The sequence below is a fragment of the Heterocephalus glaber genome, unplaced genomic scaffold (assembly GCF_053883595.1).
Source record: "Heterocephalus glaber isolate CG9 unplaced genomic scaffold, H.glaber_assembly_v1.0 deba00001561, whole genome shotgun sequence".
Taxonomy (NCBI): domain Eukaryota; kingdom Metazoa; phylum Chordata; class Mammalia; order Rodentia; family Bathyergidae; genus Heterocephalus; species Heterocephalus glaber.
The window spans coordinates 9987965-10012780 of NW_028258349.1; the positions used below are offsets into that span (position 1 = coordinate 9987965).

The following is a 24816-nucleotide window of genomic DNA, read 5'->3' on the forward strand; positions in this document are numbered from 1 at the left end:
TTGTTATTTTGGGATAAGGGCTCCATGAGGTGCCCAGGCTGAGCTCGAACTTGTGGTCCCCTGCCTCAGCCTGCCAAGTAGCTGGGATGATAGGCGTGCGCCCCTCTGCCCAGCTTGCCTGGTCTGCCTTCCCTCCTCACTTGGCTTAGATCCACACCTCAGTATGTGAATTCACTCCTTGCACTTTCCTCCTCTCCTTCCTCCTGCCAGCCCCCAGCCCTGGTTCCTGGAGCCCCCCTCTAGCCAGACACTGTGCCTGCACCCAGGCAGCTGGGGCCCGGGCTGGGGCTGGAGAGGAAGAGCCCACCACCCCTGCCCAGCTGCCCTAGGCCCAGTCCTCTCACGTCAGCTCCCCGGATCCGTCCCCTCTCCAACTCTCCCCTTGCCTCCTCCCGCAGGCCACGGCCCCTCCACGCTCACCACGGCCACTGCTGGGGACTGCAGGAGTTCCGTTGGGGTCATCACGGTGAAGTAGGAGATGTTCATGAGAATGTAGCACACTGTCACCAGAGGGATCCCGATGATAATAGCCAGGGGCAGGTTTCTGAGAGAGAGGGTGACAGGGAACCTGGGGTCAGACCAGAGGGTCCCGTGTGCTTTTCATCCCATCCTTTCCCCTCCCTGCCACACACCCCTTTCTCAGTGTGATGACCCAGGCCACAGATGCCCTTCCTCAGGCCACTTAGGCGGGGTCTGCGATATGGCAGAGCCCAGCTGGAGCAAGAGAGATTTTCCAAGGAGAAGTTTCCCTCTCGGGCACTAAGACAGTAGAATCAAATTGTTTAAAAGAAAGTAACGTGAAGATAAAGGAAGTTGGAGTTCCTCCTTCCCCTTAGAGACCATTCCACTGCCCCAAACACAGCCAAACCCTAAGAGTGGATGACGAGCTTAGAAGGAGCCATTCTCTCCCATGGCAGAGCGCTTGCCTTGCATACACGAGGCCCTGGGTTGGAAGGACAAAAACTTCACTGCCTGGAATGGAATCATGGAATAATAGGAGGCAGCAGCTCTACTTTTGCCTGGGAGAAGTGAAATATGCTTTGGATCTGTTGTCTCCTGCCTGGCTCAGCTTTCTTACCTGTAAGGATTTCTGAGTTCTTCTGTGATGTAATTGAGTTGATTCCTGGGAAAAGAAAAGGAACAAGGGTGACATGTGACTTGGATTTCTTGACTAAGAATGGGAAACACGCAATAATAAATGTTGGCCTCATTTTAGATTTCCCACTGCTGGGCATGGTGGCACACACCTGTAATGCCAGCACTCTGGGAGGCTGAAGGAGGAGGATTGCAAGGTTGAGCCCAGCTTGGGGAACTTAGGGCCTTAGAAAGACCCATCTCAAACCAAGAAAACTTTAGAAAGGGCTCAGGATGTAGCTCAGTTGAAGGCCCTATGTTCAGTCCCCACTACCGCAAAACAGGAAGGCAGGTTGGAAGAGGAGGAGAAAGACAAAGAGGGAAGGAAGGAGAAAGAGTGTCAGAAAGAAGTGCATGTCAGTAGCAGTGTGTCACCAGGTCCTCTAACAAAGTGGGGGCTTTTGGAAAAGGGGATGAAATCAAAAGGTGAAGGAGAGAAAGCCCAGCATCAGGATGCTCATGCTTCTCCCTCAAGGACCTGAGCAAAGAACCAGCGACCTCCAGGTCTGAACAGAAGTGCCTGCCGTCCCCTGAATATTCCTGGCTGAGACAAGGGCTCGGCCTCGCTGGCTGCCTCTAATTCAGCTGAGCCAGTGTTGCCCGGTGAGAATTTCGTTCAGGGCCTCAGCACTGACTGCTCACTGGGCGTGGTCGGGCCAGTGCCACATCCAGGGAGAAGAGCAGATGTCTCGGTGTCTGTGGGGTCCCAGGAAAACGGAGCGGACAGGGCCCAGAGCCTGGCATGATGGTGCACGCTCACAGTCCCAGCACCGTGGGAAGCTGAGACAGGAGGATCACAAGCTCAAGTCCATTCAAGGCAATTTATCAACTTAGACCTTGTCTCAAAATAAAAAATTCAGAAGGACTGAGGATGTGAAGATCTGGTTCAGTTCCCAGTACCACACACACAGACACACACACACACACACACACACATACACACACACACACACACACACGATGGAGGGAGAGATGTGAAGGCAAATTTTACCAGAAAGGAGAAGGGCTCTGTAGATGAGAAAATAGGATATGGGGCTACTTAGGTTGTCTGGCTGGTCTTGACTAGAGGGAGCTAAATATAAACTTCATTAGAGAAATTCCCCTGGGAAGCAAGCCAAAGACAGATGTAGAGAAAGAGAAAAATCCAGATAAAGAAAGGCACCAAATGGCCTTGGGACTTGCACTGAGAGACCAGAAAAACAGCTGACAGGCCCGACACAGAGAGAAAGGCAGGTACACAAATGATAAGCCACCCATACCTCCGATAAAATATAGGAGAAACAAAATGGGGGCTAACTTTAAAGCAGCGTGTGCTCACACCTGTGCATTAACATCTACACATATTTATATGCACACGCACTCTAGAGTCACTGTATTATTCACTCTGTGGTCACGATAGAGTACAGTAGATGTCCACACGCCCCTGACTGACTCTCAGCTCACCAAGAATAAGGCACCCCCTTGCCAACTAGCCACCCACCCCAAAGACAAGGCCTTCAAAGGTAGGTCACGGACAAGTGAACAGACAGAAAGGAGCTGCTCATAGACCCCTGAAGAAATGACGACAGGCAGAGGTGCCCAAAGCCAGTGCAGTCATGGCCAGTTCCGGCTGAGGAGGAAGCCCACTTGACTCCCTACAAAGCAGCTGGGGGCAAAGGGCTCCCGGGTCCTCCATCTTTCCGAAGCCGCTACCCTGAATCTCTCTTATCAGAGTAGCTGTCTATCTTCTCCTTTCTTCTCCCTTCCTTGTCCTCTTTACAAATAAAGACTTCCTTTTGTTAAACTTCATCCCTCTAATTTTTTCTAGGGGCTGAGTTACAATCTCAATGGGCTGCTTGGATAGCAGAGCAACAGTGCTCGGCCCCCAGGATGTGGCATCTTTGGTTCCCTGACCAGGAGCCAGATGTGACACCTACCATCCATTGTATGCCCAGAGTCCATTGTAAAACGCCAGGCTGATGCCACCCACAGATGCTGGTGTACCCACAAAGGCGTTCTCAAAATTTGTTGTGTTTCCTGTAATTAAGGCAGACGGTGACTGATTTTGACGCTGCACTGCTCTCCTGAGGGCTAGGGCAGGACACACACTGAGAAGCAAGCAGCTGAGTCTTGCTGCCCAGTCCCCGCCACGGTCAGACACAGGCTAGGGACACGAGCCCTCAGATGGAAAGGAGGTATGAGCAGGGCGGCACCCGCACTCCCCCTCCTGCCACGGTCACCTTGGGCCAGGAGGACCAGGCCGCTGACGATGATGATGACCACAATCACCATCTTGGCCGCAGTGAAGACGTTCTGGACGTAGCTCCCCAGCCGCACACTCAGAGCGTTCACTGTGGTGATGACCACTGGGGAGTGGGGGCGGGTGACACCTTCTGTTCAGGTTTCCCTGTGTCCCTGCTGTCCCTGTTCCATCCCTCCACACTGTGGCCCAGGGCACAGAGCACAGATCCAAAGGAGGGGGTGGAAAGACCTTTACAATGCCCCTGGCGGTGGCCTTGCAATCAAGCCGCTGCCTCAGAGGGTGAAGCAGAGGCAGCAGCCAGGCCCTGAGTGGAGGGCACTGCCCGGTGACAGGGACAGCCCGCAGTGGCCCTCCCTGCAGCCCTGACAGGCCTGGGTGTGGCTCAGCACCCAGGGGTGGCCGCCAGCCCCGCTGCTCCAGAGACCCCAGCCCCACGAGGCCTCTTTCTCAGTGGGCACAGAGGATCTGAGGCCAGCATCCCCGGCCGCAGCCCCGGCCTCTGCCAAGCTACCTCTGCCCCCTCCGCAGGGTGACAGGCTTGGGCACTCACGGATGGCGGCGGCGGCAAGGCATTTAATGACCACTTCGGGAGGTTGGCAGCCCGAGTAGAAGGCTGCACACACGTACTCCGAAAAGCTGAGGCAGATGATGGCGAAGGATGAGGGCTTCATGACCACCATGCTGGTCCAGGAGAAGAGGTAGGCAGGGATGGGCCCAAAGGCCTGCATCAGGTACGGGTACTCACCCCCTGACTTGGTGATCATGGTGCCAAGCTCTGCAAAGCACAGAGCACCTGGAACAGACAGGTAGGGCCCCACCCAGCCGCTCGTGAGATGTTATCCTGTCTGGGGCCCTTCCCTGGGGGCTGAGTCTTGCGGGTCACTGGACATTTAGCTCCAGCCCCATTTACCCTTCTTTCCTCCCAGTCACTGAAAGGGGACCAAGCCGAGTGTGGTGGTGCAGGCCTGTAATCCCAGCACTCTGGGAGGCAGAGGCAGGAAGATTGCAAGTTTGAGCCTAGTCTGGGAGACTTAGCAACTTACTGAAACCTTGTCTTGAAATTAAAAATGGGCTGGGGTCCCAGCAGCAGCAAGGACAATGCTTATGTGACTTGGCCCTGCTTTCCACGGGGAGGAGGCAGGAGGCGGAGTCTTTGTTACCCAGTGTGGCGAGGACTCCACAGGCTGCCCATATGATGAGACAGGGCCCCACGGTTCCTGTGTTGCTGAGCACAGACTTGGGGGAAATGAAGATCCCAGAGCCGATGATGGTGCCCACGATGATGCAGATGCCACTGAACAGGCCCACCTGGGACGGCACGTGGAGGAAGGAAGAGGAGTTAATGCTGTCACCCCGGGGCTCACAGGGTCAGAGGCAACCCCCAACCCCTGGGTCTGGCCAACTCAAAGTGGACCCCATGTTCCAGGCGTGTCCGCCCTGAGGTGCTGTGATTCCACCAGGACGCTGTTACTGGGGCTGTGTGTGCGTTGAATTGGTCAATCTGCTGAGTGTGGAGGTGGACACCTGTAATTCCAGGCTGAGGCAGGAACATCTTAAATTTGAGCTCAGTCTGGTCTGGGCAATTTAGCAACTTAGCCATATCCTGTCTCAAAAATACTTAGAAAGGCATAGGGATGTAGCTCAGTGTGAAGACCCTGGGTTCATTCCCCACCCCACGCCCAAAAAACAAATTCCTAAAACAGCCCCATGAGTTCAGTACACCGTACCATACCCATTTCATCATAGAGAAAAGAGCACAGCAGGGCTGCTTGAGACCTGAGTTACACAGCCAGGACCAGGTTCCAAGCTCCTGGCCACCACCCCTGGTCCCCTCCACAACAGAGGCCCTTGGGAGGACCCTCTTCTCTGGGCTGAGTAGAAGGAACTTGTCACCAAGGAAACCAGGATCAGGACCTGAAGTCCTGGCCAGAGGAGCCACATGAGCAAGAGACGCCTCCCAGGGAGGGCCTGGAACTTCTCTGTCATAATATCCTGTAGGGCGTGAACTTTCTAAGATCTACTCAGGTAAGAACAGTCCCATTAAATCCATGTGAGGGTCAAGGACAGTGTGGGGGGACACACAGCAATAGATATTCCAGGTTAAGGGCCACGTTGTCTCTCTCACACACACACACATGCACAGATCCTTTTTCTTTTTCTTTCCCCCCTTTTTATTTTCCAGTCCTGGGATGGAAAGCAGGACCTTCACACTAAGCTACATCCCCAGCCCTTTGTTTTTGTTTTCGTTTTTGGTACCGGGGATCGAACTGTGCTCCTTGCACTTGTGCGGCAGGCAGTGAAACCACTGAGCTAAATCCCCGGCCCTTTGCTTTGGGACAGGGTTTCACTAAGTCACTGTGTTGCGCAGGCTGGCCTGGAACTTGCAGTCCTCCTGCCTCAGCCCCACAGAGGTCTGCAGTTACAGGCATGAGCCACTACACCTGGCTACTCCAGCTCCTCCACCCCTACCCCTAACCGTCCGTTCTTTCCTGACCCAGAACCAGCCCTACCTCCTCACCATGTCAGCTAAGAGCATTCAGCTGTGGCCCATCTCTGCCAGCCGAGTCTTGCAGTGAGACCCTTAAAACAGAGCACTGCCGCTGGAGGCCCTGCCATTCTCACCTCCAGCACAGTCGCATGAAAGAGGATCAGACGTTTGCCGAGGATGGAAAGAGGGGACTCCACCACAAGACTGCTCCCTCTGACCACCCCTGAGAAAGCCATCAGTTTCAGCACATACCAGACCCTCCGTCGCTCCCCAGCTGATGGAAGCACACACGTGAAGCTCGTGTATGATACAGGACCTTCAAGAGTGTGCTGAGTTCACCGGTGACAGGGCCAGGGTTAGCCCCAGAGAATGGCTCATTTAGAGACAAACTTTATAGATACAAAGCCATGAGCTTCAGTGGGTCACAGGGGAGCAGCCAGGCCTCCACTGCTTCTGCCCTCATTCAGATCACCCCAGCCCAGGCCTGGGAAGGACCCACCGGGAAACAGACAGCCTCACCTCTTTCTGGAGACTTGTGGTCTTGGGTTCATTACTCTGGACCGACCTCTCATCCTCCTTGCGTTTTCTGGGGCTCATCTCCTCCCCCATCTTTCCTCCTACCAGTTCCAGGAGGCTGCAAGGAGAGCACGGGCTGAATCTTGATTCAGCAAAAGCAGACAAGATACAAAGGGGGGCTCGGTAAGGGCTGCCCCAGGCTGGTGTGCCCAAGTGGAGGGCACTGACGCCCAAATCAAAGGTCGGCTTGGCTTTTAGAGGGGTGCAGGTGGCAGTCCCTTGGGGATAATTTGCTCAGCCCCAGGGAGAAAATCCAGTCATTCATATTATTCTGGCTGCAGGAAACAGTTTCCTGTATCTTTTCCAAAGCTCAGGGGCTTGTTTTGCCCCTGGCCGGTGTGCCTGCCAGCCCCCTAGGTTCCATGCCAGGTCACTGTCTGCTAATCCTTAGCTGTGACTTGCTTGAAACTCATCCTGCCTCCATCATCCAGCGTCTTTATTTTCAAAGGTAAAAGTTGCTTAAGACATACTGGAATATACTTAGCAGAATCAAGTCCAAGGCAAGTATGGTTTTTTATATAATTCCTTCTTAAGATTAAGGCCCCTGGTGCACAACTGATCCGCAGTATAGGTACAGTACTTTCTCATTCTGGGATGCAAGGAATAAAACAAAACAATTGCTGAGGAAAACCAGTGTGAGATGGTCATGTCACCACTCTAAATTCAGTCTCTGTCCAGCCCCGCCACCCAGCCAAGACAGCAGTGGGCCTTCCTATCACCCAGCCGGGCTTACCTTTCTCCTTGACCTTGTGGATCAAGTGGAGCGGCCAACCCAGCTGACTGCCTGTGAATATGGACCAGCCCAGGAAGGGCCATATCTTGTGCCCAAGAGTGGAGGAAGCCAGAAAGTACAGAGGTCAGCAAAGGTAATTATTAAACCTCCCCCACCTCCTTTTTCTAAGCAATGCAGCTTAGACCGACCACACCAAAAAGAGAAGGTCAAGCAAGCCAGTTTCTCTCCAGAAATGTTTTTGTTTATCTATGTCTGCATCAATTCTTTTTTTTTTTTTTTTTTTGGTACTGGAGATTGAACTCGGGTCCTTGAGCTTGCGTAGCAGGTGTTGAAACCACTGAGCTAAATCCCCAGCCCTAGCATCAATTCTTTTTAAAAAACAGACTCTCCTAGATCATCTACATCCCCGAAGAAGAAATCTCTGCAAAGAGTAGAAATCCTGCTTGCTTTCTTCTTGGGGAATCAGGGGAGATAAACTTTGAACCAACTCTATCATTACCTTAATGGGTCATACTTATAACTCAAGGCAGGCAACAGAATGATGTGTAGGTAACTTGACAGCTGTTTTCCTCCCCACTGAGGAATTTTCCTAAGGAGAAGCAGGTGGGGAGGTAGGTGAGGCCTCCCACAGAAGGTGGGGTGATGTCACGAGGCCTCAAATGGGCCTCCGCTCTGTCCTCACCCACAGCTCTGGCCATGAGCTGTCAGGTTTGGTGGTGGGACTGTCCAAGGAGCCCAGGACCCTGTTCCCTGGACTTAGAGTGGGAAAAGGACACAAAAATGTCATCCATTTCATGCTCTGGGGGAAACTGGCCCAGCAAGAGTCAGAAGCATGAAGCCACAGATCCCTGGCCCTGCTCCAGCTCCTGGGCCCTGAGGGCTTGGCTTCCCTGGGAGGGAGCAGAGGTCCTCAGGCTGGGCTCAGAGCAGGGGGTTATAGCAGACTCTCCCCTCCCACCAGGCAGGCTCAGACCCCACAGCCAAGCAGGAGTGCTAGACTCTTATCTTAGATCGGCCTTCTGCTGGGCAGGATGTTCCTTATCAGAGACTCCAGGAGGCCAGCAGTGACACAAACTGAAGCAAGCACCCTTGCTGTTACCTCTAGCCACAATTCTCCAAGTTTGCCTTGTGGTAAATTTCATAGCATCCCCAATGTGGGCATGGGAACAAAGGTCAGGGGACAGAGGTGGTTGTCCAAGGTCATTTGGGAGCTCTTCAGGGCAGACTGACCTAGGAGAAGGACAGATTTCTAGGCTCATCTCTTATGAAAACCCTTGCTATCCTAGAGCCATGGAGACTTGATTTAGGAGTTTGTCACCTGCCCTCTTAGGAGGGCCAATCCTTTGCATCCTGGCAGAGTTCTGGACAAAGCACTGATGTGCAGGGCCATCTGGCTGGAGTGAGTGTCCAGAGGCAGCAGCCAGGCCTGCCGACAGGTTGGGTGGGCCCTGTTTGAAGTATTTCCCAGAATTGTGGCTCTCAGAGCATTGGCCCGGGACTTCCAGGAAGATGAGGGAGAGGTAAACAGCAACAAATAAACCTCTATGAGTTTTGGCATCCAGACACTGGAATATAGTAACTTGAGGAAGAAAAGAAGGAGGAAGGTGGATCCCCGGGACCCAGGAAGGATCTGAAGGGAAAATTGGAGCCCACAGAGAAAGTGAAGAGACAGACCTCAACGCAGAAAAAGGGGGTGGCAAGCTGCACTTTCTCCCTGGCTCCCAGCTTGTGGCATGAGAGAGGAGACTCGAATCTACAGAGACACAAGAGGGCGGGTGACTCTAGAGGCCTACATGGAGAAACACACCAGTGGAATGGAGCAATGGATACTGTGAGCTACAACAACTGGTGAGTGATTCCAGTTCAAGCATTTGCTGAGTCCTCTGAAGAGGGTGCTTGACCAGATGCCATTTTAGTCTTGGGCCTACTGAACCCAAGACTTGGAGTAGCCATGGACTGGCTTCATCTCAGGGCTCCCAGTGACTGGGTGATGGACAACTGAGGGAGACACCCAGGATCAGGGATTTGAGGTCAGGCCAGCAAGAGATACCCAGAGTGTTGTAGGCTAAACCTACAAACCCACAACCCCACAACCAATCAGCTGAGGCCAGCATCAGCTTGAACTTCTGTGGAGTTGAAAACACCAGAATCAGAATCGACATCCCACCCTCTTCCTGCTGCAGGCTTGTCTACTAGTGACAGCAGACATTCCTGGAATTCTACACTACCACAAAAATGTAGACCCCATAAGAGAACCATAGGCTTGAAATTTCAGAGAAATCTCTTTTGTTTTCTTTGCCTCTGTTTTTCTTCCTGGATTTTTAAAAATGAATGTGAACTTGTTCCTAGGTTTTAGTTCTGTTTTGTTCCATTTTTGTTTTTTTTCTTCATCTTTCCCTTCTGTCTTCACCAGTTTCCTGAAGCTTGGGTAATCTTCCTTTGTCTTTCAGCCTTGCTTCTAATCTCTTTCTCTTCTTTTATTTCTCTATTTTTTCTCTTATCTCTTTTAAATTTTCTCCCCTGGGGGTAAAACTGCTCTATCAAGGAGATGTTTACTGTATATAATTTTCTGAATTGGCTTAAATTTTTGATACAACTATAAATTTTGTACCTATGGTTAAAGGTGGCAAATTAAGAGTTATTACAGTTCATCATTTTCTAGACTGTGCTTGATGATTTTGTTATTATTGATTGTACTACTTTACCCAAGGTGACATAGTTGTGATTGGTTGTTCTAACTTGTATTTCAATACTGAGTTTGTCAGGGGTTGTAAACAATACCACAGTACATTATCAAAGAACTGGGTGCTAGGCCAAACAGGCTGCAACCTGTCATTCCCAATAAGTTGAAGAGGCAGGATCTTGGGACAAACTCAAAAGCCAAAAGCTATACCTAAGAGAAGATCTCTGAAAAGTAATCATTTCCTAAGGAGGTCTCAATAGTAGTAATACAGCCACCTGTCATAAGCAATTTATAAGCATCAACACACAAAACAAACAAAATAAAATAGAAAATGAGAAAATATGGAAGCAAGATCCAAACCCAGCCCTCCACTTTGCCAAGGCAAATCCAGGGGTCACTGAGGTGGAAGAACTAAAAAGCCACCCAGCTGAACTTTCTGAAATGGTAGCAATGGAAGTAACAAAGTAGATGAATGAGGTTCTAGAAAAAAAAATCAGAAATAGTTATACAGATAACTAAAGAGATGAGGACCATAATAAAGGACATGGTTACTGAATCTAGAGTAGATACAGATTATTTATTTATTTATTTATTTAGTACCGGTGATCAAAAGGATACAGATTTTCTTAAATAGAGGGGTTTAAGAAAGTGATGGAAACCATGAATGCCCAACATAGGAAAGAACAGGATTCAATAAAACAGATACAAACATATACCCAGGAGAGTCAAATTTCTATTGAAAGTATATGTAGCAGAATCAACCGAAGTGAAGATAGAATATCAGATCTAGAAAACAAGTTTGTGGTTAAGGATCATCAGATGAATCACTTCTTCTTTTTTTTTTTCTGAGACAGAGTCTCACTATGTATTTCTGGCTGGACTTGAACTCACTATATAGCCCAGGCTGGCCTGAAACTCACATCCATCTTCCTGCCTCAGCCTCCCAAGTGCTGGGATTATAGGTATGTACCACCACACCTGGTGAATCACTTCTTAAAAATGGCAATGGCCCATGAAAAATTAATCCAACATCTGCTAGACAATGCAAAGAAGAACATAAGAATCAGAATCAATGAAAGATCAGAAGATAGCACAAGAATGTAAAAATCTTGTTCATAGAATAGCAGAAAACTTCCCAAGCATGGAAAAAGGCAATGACATACAGATAGTGAGGCATATAGAACTCCAATTAGACATGATTAGAGAATTTAAAAACTACAACAAGGCATATATTAGTCAAGAATCCAGAAATTCAACATAAGAACAAAATTAAAAGCGGTTAGAAGACAAATCACCTATAATGGCAAATCCCTCAGAATAACAGCAGACTGCTCAACTCAAACCCTTCAGTCAAGGAGAACTTGGAGCCAAGTACTTCAAGCTCTAAAAGAAAACAAGCTCCCACCCAGATTGATGTACTCTGTAAAATTATCTTTAAAAATTGATGGAGTAATAATATACTTCCATGATAAAGAACACCTGAAGAAATTTGTGACCACCAGACCAGCCCTCCAAAAAGTTCTGAAGGATATTCTAGAAAAAGACAATGAAGGCAAAAATTCCATGAATCCAAATAGAATGAATCCACCAGGAAAGGCATGCAATTAAACACAAGGGAAAGAAAGGGAACCAACAACAGGAAAATAATATGACAGGATAAGTCAATACATATCAGTTATAACCATCAATGTAAATGGTCTCAATTCACCAAACAAAAGAAACAGATTGGCAGAATTGATCAAGAAACAAGATCCAGCAATATGTCATGATACGGAAAAGTTTTAGATAACTTAATAGATTGAATATTAAGGTAGTTGTAGAAGCAAAATAAGTAATGGGTTCTTTTAAGATTTGCTTTTCCTGTAACTCCTTGTTTAAGGTGAAGATTATCTGACTCTAACCAGTAACTTCATTAACCTAACAAAGTTACCAGGCCAGGGTGAATTTACATTGTACTTGTCCTATCTTGTGTCTGTGACTTCTAAATAAGAACTGGAATTGTATACATATCAAAGACCACTAGGGATGAGATAATGGCTAAAAAGGAGATAAAAAGGGAAATGCTGAACAAAGGGGGCGCTGATATTGACCAGACTGGTTTCTGGTGTTCCCATCCGCTCACGAGAAGAAATTTTATTATTTTATCCGAATTCTGTGTCTCTGTGTATTTCTTTCCGAGATTTCCGTAACAGTCACATAAAAGAAACATTTAATTAAAAAAGAAATTCATAGACTGAAAGTTAAAGGATGGAAAACAATACTCCATGTAACAGGAACCCTGAAAAAAGCACAGGTAGCTATTCTGTTTACAGACAACGTGGATTTCAAGCAAAGATTGATCAGAAGAGACAAAGAAAGTCACTACACACTTGTTAAGGGAACAATCCAGAGAAAGAGATAACAATCATAAATATATATGCAGGGCCGGGGAATTAGCTCAGTGGTATCGCTGCCTGCCTTGCAAGTAAAAGGTCCTGAGTTTGATCCCCGGTACCAAAAAAAAAAAAAAGAAAATCAACAATAGATATCTACAGAGTGTTCCACCCAACAACACAATACACATTCTTCTCAACTGCATAAAGGACTTTTTCCAAAATAGACCACATACTAGCTCATAGAACATGCTTAAGTAAATACAAAGGAATTGAAATTATCTCGTGCATATTATCATATCACAGTGTAATGAAATTGGAAATCAATGGCAAAAGAAACCACAAAAATATCATAAACACAAGAAAATTAACACCCTCTTGAGCAACCAATAAATCACAGATGAAATTAAAGAAGAAATTAGACAGTTTCTACAATTAAACAATATGATATACCGTAACTTTTGGGACACAATGAAAGCAGTCCTATGAGAGAAATTTAAAATTTTAATTTTTTTTCTTTTTCTTTTTTTTTTTGGTGCCAGGGATTGAACTCAGGTCCTTGTGCTTGCAAAGCAGGCAGCGGAACCACTGAGCTAAATCCCTGGCCTACAGAAATTTATAGCAGTGAATTCTCACATCAAAAAAGCAGAGTGAGCTTGCATAAATAACCTACTGTTGAACCTCAAGGTTTTAGAAAAAGAAGAGCAAGTTAAACCCAAAGTGCATTCAAGGGAGGAAATTATAAAGATCAGAGTGGGAATTTTATAGCTGTGAATTCTCACATCAGAAAAACAGAACAAGCTCAAATAACCCAAAGTTGAACCAAAAGCTTCTAGAAAAAGAAAAGTAAGTTAAACCCAAAGCACATATAATGGGGGAAATTATAAAGATCAGAGCAGAAACTGATGCAATTAAGACCAAGAAGAAGAAGCAATACTGAAACAACAACAACAACAACAACAACAACAACAAACTACCAACAAAGAAAAGCCCAGGTCCTGATGGATTCCCTGCTGAAGTCTACCAGACATTGAGAGATCTAATACCAATACCCTTCAAACTCTTTAATGAAATTGAAAGGGAAGCAATACTCCCAAACTCATTCCTGGAAGCAAGCATTACTCTGATACCAAAACCAGAGAAGGATACACACACACACACACACACACACACACACACACACACACACACACACACACACACAAAAGAACTACAGGCCAATCTCCTTAATAAACATAGATGCAAAAATCCTCAATAAGATACTGAATGCAGCAAATCCTCAAGAAGGTCATATACCATGACTAAGTAGGATTCATCCCAGGGATACAAGGATGGTTCAACATACACAAATCAGTAAATATACCACATTAACAAAACCAAGGACAAAAATCATACTATCATCTCATTAGACACAGAAAAAGCATTTGACAAAGTCCAACATCCATTCATGATTAAGAATCCTACAGAAAATTGGAATAGAAGATTTTTATCTCAATCTGATAAAAACCATCTATGACGAACAGCCAACATCATACTAAATGATCAAAAACTGAAAGCTTTCATTCTAATTCAGGAACAAGATAAGGATGCCCACTATCACCACTCCTGTTCAGTATAGTTCTGGAAGCATTAGTCAGAGCAATTAGATCAGGTGGCTTTCGACTTCAACAAGTCATATTATAGTCAATATTCAGTCATATTCCCCCAATCATACTGGCTTTCCTCTAGGGGAAGGGTAATTATGTCTGTGGTTTTGCTAATGCAATGCCTAGACTTCAGAGAACAGCCAGTTTTGCCATGATTCAAATCCTAAGGCTGATATCATTTCTGAAACCAAAGCTCATTGTTTTATTATAGTGATTATTCCTAATTAGAGCAGTATGCAAAGCAATTAAAAAAAAAAAAAAAAGATGAGGGTTTCACTATGCTGTCCAGGCTAGCACCAAGCTCCTGGCTCAAGGGATCTTCTTGCCTCAGCCTGATTCTGAACACCTGGGCACAGAATTCTTCATCAAGGTCAGAAATCTCTGTTGCACTTCATCTTTGGTCCCTGGAGCACTTTTGTTTTTTCTTTCATTTTGAGACAGTCTTGCTAAGTCACTCAGGCTGGCCTCAAAGTCAAAATCCTCCTGTCTTGGCCTCTTGAGTAGCTAAATTACTGGCTGGTGATGATGACCATTTCTTAGAGCTATTTCATAATCCATTGTCACTTCAATCCCACAGAGTATTCAACCAAATACAAGGGTTTTTCCTATGGAAAATAATACAGATTTGATTTTAAAAACAAAAATTTTTCCAGTTCTTCTTTATCTTTATAAAGCTCATTGTGTATCCAGCTCTTCTTCTTCACAGCTGAAGTTTCACCCCCTATAGTCAATTACCTCTTACACTTACCCCAGGACGCTTCATCAACTCCACTATTTAACTGTGTGTATTTGTGTAGAGACGGGGAGCACTGGAGCTTGAAGCTGGGGCCTTTGCACTGAGCTATATCCCCAGGCCCTTTTTAAAATTTTGAGACAGGGTCTTGCTAAGTTGCCCAGGTTGGGTTTGAATTTTTGATCCTCTTGCCTCAGCCTCCCAGAGTGCTGGGATTACAGGCGTGCATCACCATGCCTGGTTTGTGTTTTATCTCTTGAAGGTCCCATCACCTCTGATATGGCCACCCTGAGGATCAATCTTTAACATATAAAAACGCTGGAACCATAGCAAGACCTACATTAAGGTTTCCACCTTTCTTCAGTAAGTTCACTGGATCTTATGTTCCTTCTCATTGCCACTGACAGCAGCATGGGGCTTTGGTTGACCCAAAAGACAGGTGTAACACAGGTGTTCGCTGAACTATCTGAATTCCAATGAGAAGCACTTAGGAAGTCTGTGGAATATGCGAAAGTCAGTGTGAAGGAATTACAAGAAGTCATCATAAGACAATTAACAAGGAAAGCATGATTTCAAAGTCTTATCTGGGAACAATCTATTTCTATATTCAGGACATGCCGGAGTACTGCAATTCTGCCTTAGAACTTTGTCCATTAACTTGCTTCTTTTTCTTCCTTCCTTTCCTTCATCTCTTCCTTTCTCTTCCTCCAAACTAGAACTGTCCTTTCCCTTCCCCCCAACACCACTACCATATAAATGAGGCAAGAACCCAGTGTGATAGCACATTAATGCTACCCAGCTACTCAGGAGGCTGAGGCAGGAGGATTGTATGCTTGAGGCCAGCCTGGGTAACTTAAAAACTATTTTAAAGGGCTGAGAATGTAGCTTAATTGTAGAATGCTTGCATAGCATGTGCATAGACCTGGCCTCAATCCTGAGAATGGCAGGGGGTGCAAAATAAAAGGGCAAAGCCAACCCTGGCAGGCTAGGACAGGGTTTCCACCTGGACTGGCTGCCCTGGACTCACTGTCCCTCAGAAACCCAAGAAGCCTGATATCCTGACTGCCAGCTACTTAGACTGGGGGGAGGGGGTTGCTGCTCAGTCTGTATTTACGGGCCCTTCCTGCTGGCAGGCCCAGGAAGGTCACGCCTGGGCCACCCACACTGTGAATGTGTCTTTCATTCGCAGGCAGCACAGGTAGCTGGGCTCCCATTGTGGTACCTCAGCTCTAGGGACCAAGCACTAGGTTGCCTCTTCCCTGTCTCTTTCCTCTCAGAGCCATTACTGACAACACCCAGTGTTGATGAGGATGTGGAGGAACTGGAACTCTCAGTGCTTCCTGGTGAAAAATGCAAAATGGTACTAATAGCAGACAGGGCTGGCGATTTCTTCTTTGAGATGAGATAACTGATGGATAAGTGGACCGTTGTCCACTGTCCAGTTAGGGTCAGGGTTAGCGTTAGGATTAGGGCTGAGGTGAGCGATTTCTTCTTTAATTGAGGTGAGGAGACACAGAGACAGATAAGCCTCCCCCTTCTTGCTGTGACAGCCAAGGGGGACGTGGCTTGGCCAGCAGGAGTCATGCCCCTTCCCCTCACTTCTTTTTGCCTTCTCTCGGTCCCCTTACCCTCCCTGCTCCCTCCAGCTCTTGTTCCTCTTCCCATTTTGAAAAGCTCTATTTCCATTTTTTCTCCAGTTTTGTTTTAATCCCTTTTCCTTCTCTCCCTCTATCTTATCCTCCTTCACATTTGAAAAGGATTGCCCTACTTCCTATGATCCAATTTTTATCTTGCTCTTGATTTATATTTTGGGCTTTTCATATAAGGGAACCATGTAGTATTTAAACTTGTGTGTCTTATTTATTTCACTTAAATTAGGGTCTCAAGATACATCCATTTACCTACAAATACCTCGTTTATGCTTCTTTATGGCAAAGTAGCACTCTATTGTGTACAAATATCAATAAATGGGATCCTATCAAATTAAAAAGCTTCTGCACAGCAAAGAAAACAATCAACAGAGTGAAGAGACAATCTACAGTACAGGAAATTTTTTTTCACCCCTATTCCCTGGATAGAGAGCTAACATCTAAAATATATACAGAACTCAAAGGCTGAGGAAGTAGGATAGCTGTGAGTTCAAGGCCAGCCTGAACTACATAGTGAGACACTGTCTCAAAAAAGAAAGAAAGAAAGAAAGAAAGAAAAAACTAAAAAAAAAAACCTCCCCAAGATAAAAGACCCAATCAAAAAATGTGCAACCAAAAATAGACACTTCACAGAAGAAGTATTGATGGCCAATAAATATGTGAAAAAATGCCCAACATTGCTGACCATTAGAGAAATGCAAATTGAAAAAAAAACTGAGGGCCAGGGATTTAGCTCAGTGGTTTTGCTGCCTGCTGTGCAAGCGCAAGGACCCGAGTTCGATTCCTGGTACCAAAAAACCCCACAAAAAACCGAGTTGCCATCTTACTCCAGAAAGAATGGATATCATCAAGAAATCAAATAACAAATGCTGGCAAGATCGTGGGGGAAAAGAAACTCTACTACATTGTTGGTGGGAATGTAAACTAGTACAACCATCATGGAGATCAGTATGGAGATTCCTCAAAAAACTAAAAACAGAAATTCCATTTGACCCAGCTGTTCCCCTTCTAGTTATCTCCTCGAAAGAGTTAAAGACATTGTGTTACAGTGATAGGTGCACACCCATGTCTAAGAGCTAGAAACATTTTTAATTGGTCCATATTTCATTAAGCACCCTAAAAAGGCCTTAGACTTAGCTCAGTCAACTAGCAGGCAAGGACATGCAGGCTGTAAAAAGATTCACAGCAGAGATAAGGTTGTAGGGTAAAAGGTTATTGCTAAACAAGTCTTCCCCAATTGTGGGAAGCCAAAAGGCTAAAGTAACTACAAAGAGAAATACAGAGGAGGGGAAGGGAGAAGGGAAAGGGGTATGGGGGGGGCAACAGGTGTGGGCCCAGACAGATTGCTTGGAATAGACTGAGAACCCTGGGTCCCAGGCCATGGAAGATAGGGGGAGGAAATCTCGCAAGTTAGAAATAAAAGCACACAGCTTCTGAACTGGAGGGTATCTGTCTGTGTTTCCGGGTACCACTCTTGGAAGTGTATGGATTAGAGCCTTGCTTTCGCTACCTCTGGAGTCCAATTTTTTGGAGATCTGTAAATTCATTTCTTACACCATGCTTATAGCAGCACAATTTATAATAGCTGTATCTTGGAAGTGGCCTACATGTCCATCAACAGCTGAATGGATAGAGTCACGTGTTTACCCACCACCACCCAAAGGTTTTTTTGTGGCCACATTCTCGGCTGCGCTGACTTAACCCTAACCCTAGCCTTGTCCCTGACCCTGACCCTGGAGGTCAGCTTGGCTCCCTCCCCCACTCTCACTGCCCTAGACACAACTGCCACCCCTGGAGAACTGTCAGGAAAACCACCCCTACATGGCAGATACAAGGGAGGGATCTGGGCCCATCATTCACTGACATCTTCAAACTCTAGTAAACCATGACAAGCCCAGCTAGCCCTCCTGAAGATTCCAGACTTAGCTCCACTATTTATTTATTTATTTATCATTATTTTTTTGTCAGTTAAGCAGCGGTGTCTCCCCATACTCCCTGCACTGTTGCCCTGACAGCCGTGGCTGCATAGGACACCCCAGACCACTCTGGGAGGAGTCTAACTGCAGCAACTTCGAGTTTGAAGCTAGCAGTACAATTGAATTTGCACCCATAAGTAAGCTTGAAATGAAAGGCTTGAACGTAGACCGATTTGAACCAAAGAGTAGGCTCAAATGTGGACCAGTCACAGGCTTGAATTTGGAGCAATCTCAGGCCTGCTGCTGCTATATAACCAGGACTCCTCTCAGACCTCTCAGGTTGGTCCTGAGGGCTCTTAGCCTATCTCGTGCATTGACCAGGCCTATTCAAATATAACCTTGCACCCCTGGTCCTGTAAATCTACTTGGAATCCTGAGTAATGTGGGCATAGTGGTCACTTTAAAAAGAGCTATACATAGGGCCAGGAATTTAGCTCAGGGGTGCCACCGCCTGCCTTGCAAGTACAAAGTCCTGAGTTCAATCCTTGGTACCAAAAAAAAAAAGGAGCTATAAATACTAATGGTAAATACTAGGGGCTGCTGGCTCTAAAGAGCTCCAGAGACCAACAGCAGAAATTGGCAAGAGCAGTGGCTGGTGAATGAGGCAGTTACCGAAAGAAGCAATGGGTAGCCACAGAGACTAGCAGCAGCAACTGGAAACCTAGTCAGCACCCAGAGCCACTAGCTGAGTTGCACTTTGCCAGTTCATGATTTCTCTCTTAAAAGAGCAAAGGACCCCCAAACTGATTGACAACAATGTCACTTCAGAGCTCAGTTCCAGGAGGGGTCAGCTTGAAACTGAGGAGAGATCCTAGCAGCTCCAGGACACACTGGGCCTTGCCTGCTCCTCCACCCAGTCCCAGTTTACCCAGGGCTGCTTTTAAATTTAATGCCAAAGCCTGCAGAGCTCCCTTGAATTCCTGGGTCATGTTTAATAGTTGTTGACTTTGGGTAATGTCAACCTGATGAGGAACTTTCTGGTGCCTTTTAATACCTTGCTGGGACCAGAAAGAAACTGCAGTTTCCTGCTCAGATTGGAGATGGGTGATGAAATGCAGAGCCCCTTCCCAGCATTCCCAGCTCCCCTGGCTCCAGTGTGGCCTCATTTCCCACCCAGCCTCCAGCCAAAGGCCCTGGTACACCTGACCTCTTCCTCTGCCCCCAAGGGCCTGCCTCTATGCCCTTCTCCAGCCCTCAAACCCTGTTCATTCTGCAAAGCCAGGGATACCAATTCCTCCACAAAGCACCTCATCATTTGTCCTCTCTTGAAACCTCGCAAGTTCTCTGCCCTCAGCAGCCTTGTCTTTCTCTGCTTTGCCTGCCTTGTCCTTTCCATCCTAGCCTCGCAGCCATCACTCACATCCTACAGTGCCCAGCAGGAAGCTGGCAGTGACCAATCTTGGCTCAGCCCCTACCTCTGCCCTGCTTATGATGCGGTCCAGGCATCTCCGAACTTGCAAAGCACATCTGAAATGTGATAAACTTATAGCAGAAATTTAAGGATGTTCTCAACAAATAAAATCCTCTCATAAAGGCAGAAAAAGGGGGTACCTGCAGTGGTTCTCTAGGTAATGTTTTCCCTCTGACAAGCCACCCAGAGCATGGGACATCTTTTGGACATTTAGCTAAATTCCTTTGAAATAACATCAAAGTCGTTTGCCAGGCCATCTCCCTGGGAGATGTTACACAATTTTAAATCTTGCTGTGTGCGCCTATTCTTTTAAAAATAAAGTAAAATAAGGATGGTTTAACTCTTGAATGGGATTAATATATAAAATAAATATAATTTCCTATCTCATCTTTCCATTTAGTAAGCAAAGATTGCATGTGTAATTTCTGTAGTGTACAGGGAGCTACTTCACACCTAAAGCGACACAGGACTCAGCTGGAGTGGGAGAGGCAGGTCCGAGACAGGACATTCAGGGTCCATCCCTTCCACCCATGGTTTGCAGCCCTTCCAGCCTCGGGTCTCCGACTTCTCCCACCAGGCCTGGCAGCGTCTACTTGTGCAGAGGGCAGAGTGGAACAGAGCCATGGCCCCTGCTGTCTTTCTTGCTAGCAGCAGTGGAAGAGGCACCCCAGCTGGGTGCTCAAAGCCAGGGCTGTCTTCAAAGGGGTGGGGAGCCACACGGCTGCATAATAAATTACCTTGCCAGGTGATGAAAGAAGGGCTAGGACAGAGGTTATAGCACATTCTGTACAGAAAATCAGCACCCAATATATTTACCAGCTGAGCAAACACTGCCTGGGCCCAGTGGAGAGCTGCCATGTGCCTATAATCCCAGCACTCTGGGAGGCTGAGGCAGGAGAACTACAAGTTCTACTTGCCTGGGGAACTTAGTGAGAAAACAAAAACATAAATAAAAAGGGCTGGGGATGTAGTTCAGTGCAAAGGCCCTGCATTCAATCCTCATATAGTAATGGCAAAAATTAAATTAAATTTTAAAAAATAAAGCAAAATGTAAAGACACAATTAAGCATCTGTGATGGTTTATTTCTTCATGGTGCCGCAGCACTGGGTGGGCTTCTGAACTTGGCCTCGCTGCTGGATCTTCTCCTGGGCCAGGGGCCACTTCCTTAAACCTTCGGGGCCACAGGCCTAAGACACAGGCTCCCTTAGACTCTGGTGGGTGGCAGCAGGGGGCTTCAAGTCACAGCAGCTGAAGCTGCAGCCATCCAGCAGATCTCCCTGCAAGGCGACCTGGAGGCTGGGATCCTCTGGATGCCTGGTGTCGTCCTTCACGCCTGCTCTGTCCAGTGTGGCCTGGAGCAGCACTCTCATCCTTTGGTTTTCCTTGGAGGTAGACTGCCAAACAACCTCGAGCTCGCCTTCCATTTCTCTGAGAGCAATAAAACAAGACCAAGAAAAAGCTTCACAGAGTCCTTAGGAATCCTAAAATAGCAAGATCTCGAGAGAAAGACTGCGTAACAGCAGAGAGCAAAGCCTGCTGTGCTTCTGTTCTGGAGCAGACTGGATGTTGAATTAAGCACCCAGGGACCCTGGAAACAGAAGGAAGTACAAAAGCACAAGCTGCAGAAAGGACTTCTTACTTAAAGCCAGGTGTGGTGGTGCAGGCCTGTAATCCCAGCACTCTGGGAGGCTGAGGCAAGAGGTTCGAATGTTCAAGCCCTGCCATAGCAACTTGGTAACTCGGAGAGACCATGGCTCAAAAAGGTGTGAGAGAGGATTTCTTATTTTTACGTCTTGAAGTTTTGCCTTCTTGACTTTGGCATTAAGACACAAATCCTCTATTCCCTAAAGAATGAACACATGCACATATAAGAGTGAAACAGAATAACCGTGGGGCTGACCCAAGCCAGTCAGACACCACAGCACAATGGCCTGGCCGTGGCCACCACCTCACAGGGCCGCAAGGTCCCCAGGAGTGTGGGAGAGAAGCTCAAGCCTTTGCCCAGGACAGCAGGTGTGGAAGGCCTGCTCCTCAGAAACTGCCAGATGGTTCTGGAAAATTCTAGAAACTGAATTGGCAGGTGGACTTAGTGCTGTTGTTTAATATTGAGGGTGGCCAGGCTGACTGATCCACAGTCACTTTTCTTGTGAGATATTTCTTCCTTTGGAGGCCCATGATGCCTACTGAGAGTTGGCGCAAATGGAGAAAATTAAGTGAAATAAGAATAAAAAGCCCACATGATCTCATATGAGAAATCTAAAATGGTGATCTCATAGAAGCATGCGAGTTTAAGGCAGGGTCTCACTATGTTGCTAAATTGCCCAGGCTGTGCTCGAACTTACAATCCTCCTGCCTCAGCCTCCCAGAGTGCTAGGATTATAGGCATGTACCACCATGTTTGCCTCAAAATTATAGTTAGAATAAGTTCTAGTGTTGTATTACATAATAGGTGACCATGGTTAGCAGTAATTTATTGTACAGTATATCTCCAAATAACAAGGAGAAGATTTTGCAGGTTTCACTACAAAAAAATGATAACTGTTTGAGGCAACAGATTGCTAATTACTTAGATCTGATATCACACAAGGTATACAAGTATCAAAAAATCACCTTATATCCCACAGATTTATATAATTATTATGTGTCAGTTTGAAAAAAAAAAAGAAAAGAAGCCCAATAAGGCAAGAGTCACAATACAAGATTTATGTATTTGTTTGTTTTGGGTTTTTTCGAGACAGTTCTGCATGTAATTCACACTAGCCTTGAGTTCACTATGTAGCCCAGGCTGGTCTCAAACTCATGGCAATTCCCTTGCCTCGGCCTCCCAAGTACTGGGATTACAGGCATTTGATACCAAGCCCAGCAACAAAACAAGATTTAAACACTACCCTTACCCCAATTTGAGATACACATACAATACAAAATAACTATGAATGAGATATTAAAAGAAATAAAAGATGTATAAAAATAACCAAAGACCAAGAGTTTATTTTTTAAATGATAGGTAGCTTTTCAAAATTATCAAATAGAACTTCTGAAAATGAAATATAGAGTTGTTAAAAAAATGGCTTGGTTAAACAGATGAGAAAAGAATTAGTAAACAGCAATATTGAGCTGAAGAACTTATCCAAAATGTAGACCAGAAAAACAAAGAGACAGAAAAATATAAAAATAAGGAATAAGGGGAATCAACGGCAAACCCTGACAAACATCTAATTTGAGTTCCAGAAGGAAGTTTAGAAACTGTGAGAAAAGACATTTTTATGAGCCAATGACTAAGAATTTTCTAGGACTAATAAAAGACACAAAATTAGCTGTACAGAGTGTACTTTATTCTAGGTGGACAAATAAAAAGAAATTCATAAATATATAACAATGAAACCGAGGGCGGGGGATTTAGCTCAGTGGTTCCGGCGCCTGCCTCGCAAGTGCAAGGTCCCGAGTTCGATCCCCAGTACCAAAAAAAAAAAAGAAACCGAGATCACAAGAGACAGAGAGAACTTTACAAAAGGCACGAACTGGGCTTGGTGGCACATGCCTGGAATACCCAGCATGGTGGGAAACTGAGGCAGGAGAATCACAAGTTCAAGCCTACCCCAGTTAACTTAGTGACTTAGTGAAACCCAAATTCAAAAAGTTTAGCTGAGCACAGTGGCACATGCCTGTAATACCAGCACTTGGGAGGCTGAGGCAGGAGGATCACCACAAGTTCGAGGCCAGCCTGAGCTACACAGTGAATTCAAGGTCAGCCTGAATTACATAGTAAGACCCTGGCTCAAACAAAAAAATATATTAAAAAGTGAAAAAAGGTCTGGGGATGTAGCTCAGTGTAAAGGCCTTGGGCTCAGTCCCCAGTATTGCAAAAATAAATTAATTAAAATATAAATAAATAGGCAAGAGAAGTGACAGACCACCTGTTTTTAAGAATGATAAAAGGCTTCTCAACAACAGCAATGAAAAAGATGACAGTGGAATGTGCTGAAAGAAATTGACTTGTCAAGGTAGGTGTCTGTATCTAGAAAAAGCAATCAACATTTAATTTTGGGGGCTAAAATGATAGCAATAGATTGTTGTTTTTACTTAGATTTACTTGGACTAGACAATGACAGCATATAGAGTACAAATAGGGCCGGGGGTTTAGCTCAGTGATTCTACTGCCTGCCTCAAAAGCCCAAGGTCCCGAGTTCAATCCCCAGTACCAAAAAAAAAAAGAGTACAAATAAGCCAGGTGCTGCACGCCTGTAATCCCAGCACTCTGGGAGGCTGAGGCAGAAGGATTCTAAATTAAAGCCCCGCCTGGGCAATTTAGTGGAACCTATGTCATTAAAAAAAAGAGCTGAAGGCTGGGGATTTAGCTCAGTGGTTCCACCGCCTGCTTCGCAAGCTCAAGGACCAGAGTTCGATCCCCAATACCAAAAAAAAAAAAAGTTCAGAGCCAGGCATGGTGGTGCATGCCTATAATCCTAGCCCTTGGGAGGCTGAGGCAAGAGGATCGCTGTGAGTTCGAGGCCAGCCTGAACTACATAACAAGACCCTGTCTCAAAAAAAAAAAAAAAAAAAAAGCTGAGGATGTAGCTTAGTGCAAAGGCCCTGGGTTTATTTAATCCTAGTACCAAAAAAAAGTAGAAATAATTAAAATAAAGCATCATATCTCATATTTGGGGAGAAATATAGAAATGCTGATTAAATTTAGACTTTTAAAACTAAGTGTCCATGGTAGATCTTAAAGGTAATCACAAAAGAGGAATATATAATTTTCAAACCATCAGAGGGCAAAAAAATGAAAAATAAATGTAATTCTAAACCTCCTGTCTGGCAAAAAACTTGGTACTGGTCTTTTTCCAAAGTGACTGTTTTACAGCAGTCAGAATTTCTGTGACTACAAAGTCTATGTTAGATAAGAATTTGCTTTGCCTGGCACTAAGAAGAGTCTTCCAGGGGCTGGGGTGTGGTGCAGTGAAGAGTGCTTGCCCGGGTTTCATCTCCAGCACTGAGACAGGAGATAGGGTGTGGCAGAGCTGGCTGGGAAATGCAAGGGACCAGTCAATTACAAGACCCCAGGACAGCGCCAAATAATTCCTAGGACCATGTATGTAGAGCTTTTCGAGGGTTCCCATGAGATGTGGACTCCATACAAGGACAGACGCTACAAGGAGCCTGTTATCGTGACTC

General features: G+C 46.1%; 2 protein-coding genes across 7 annotated transcripts in view; both read right to left on the reverse strand.

Annotated features, from left to right (window-relative positions):
• LOC101713642 (b(0,+)-type amino acid transporter 1) overlaps positions 1-7258 on the reverse strand; it is a 29057-nt gene extending 21799 nt beyond the window's left edge. For all 3 annotated transcript variants that reach the window (XM_087191024.1, XM_087191025.1, XM_087191023.1), the window contains exons 1-8: positions 7174-7258; positions 6384-6498; positions 4537-4684; positions 3927-4169; positions 3354-3479; positions 3051-3150; positions 1079-1123; positions 421-544 (exon numbers count right to left, since the gene is read on the reverse strand). In XM_087191024.1, the coding sequence (XP_087047150.1) occupies positions 421-544; positions 1079-1123; positions 3051-3150; positions 3354-3479; positions 3927-4169; positions 4537-4684; positions 6384-6498; positions 7174-7256 (984 nt within the window). In that variant the 5' untranslated portion in view covers positions 7257-7258. The remainder of the gene's footprint in view (positions 1-420; positions 545-1078; positions 1124-3050; positions 3151-3353; positions 3480-3926; positions 4170-4536; positions 4685-6383; positions 6499-7173) is intronic.
• A 13447-nt stretch (positions 7259-20705) lies between these two features.
• Cep89 (centrosomal protein 89) overlaps positions 20706-24816 on the reverse strand; it is a 50219-nt gene continuing 46108 nt past the window's right edge. For 3 of the 4 annotated variants that reach the window (XM_087191019.1, XM_087191022.1, XM_087191018.1), the window contains one exon: positions 20706-21072. In XM_087191019.1, the coding sequence (XP_087047145.1) occupies positions 20832-21072 (241 nt within the window). In that variant the 3' untranslated portion in view covers positions 20706-20831. Of the gene's footprint in view, positions 21233-24816 lie in introns of all 4 variants that reach the window. The other variant, XM_087191021.1, reaches the window with a different exon arrangement.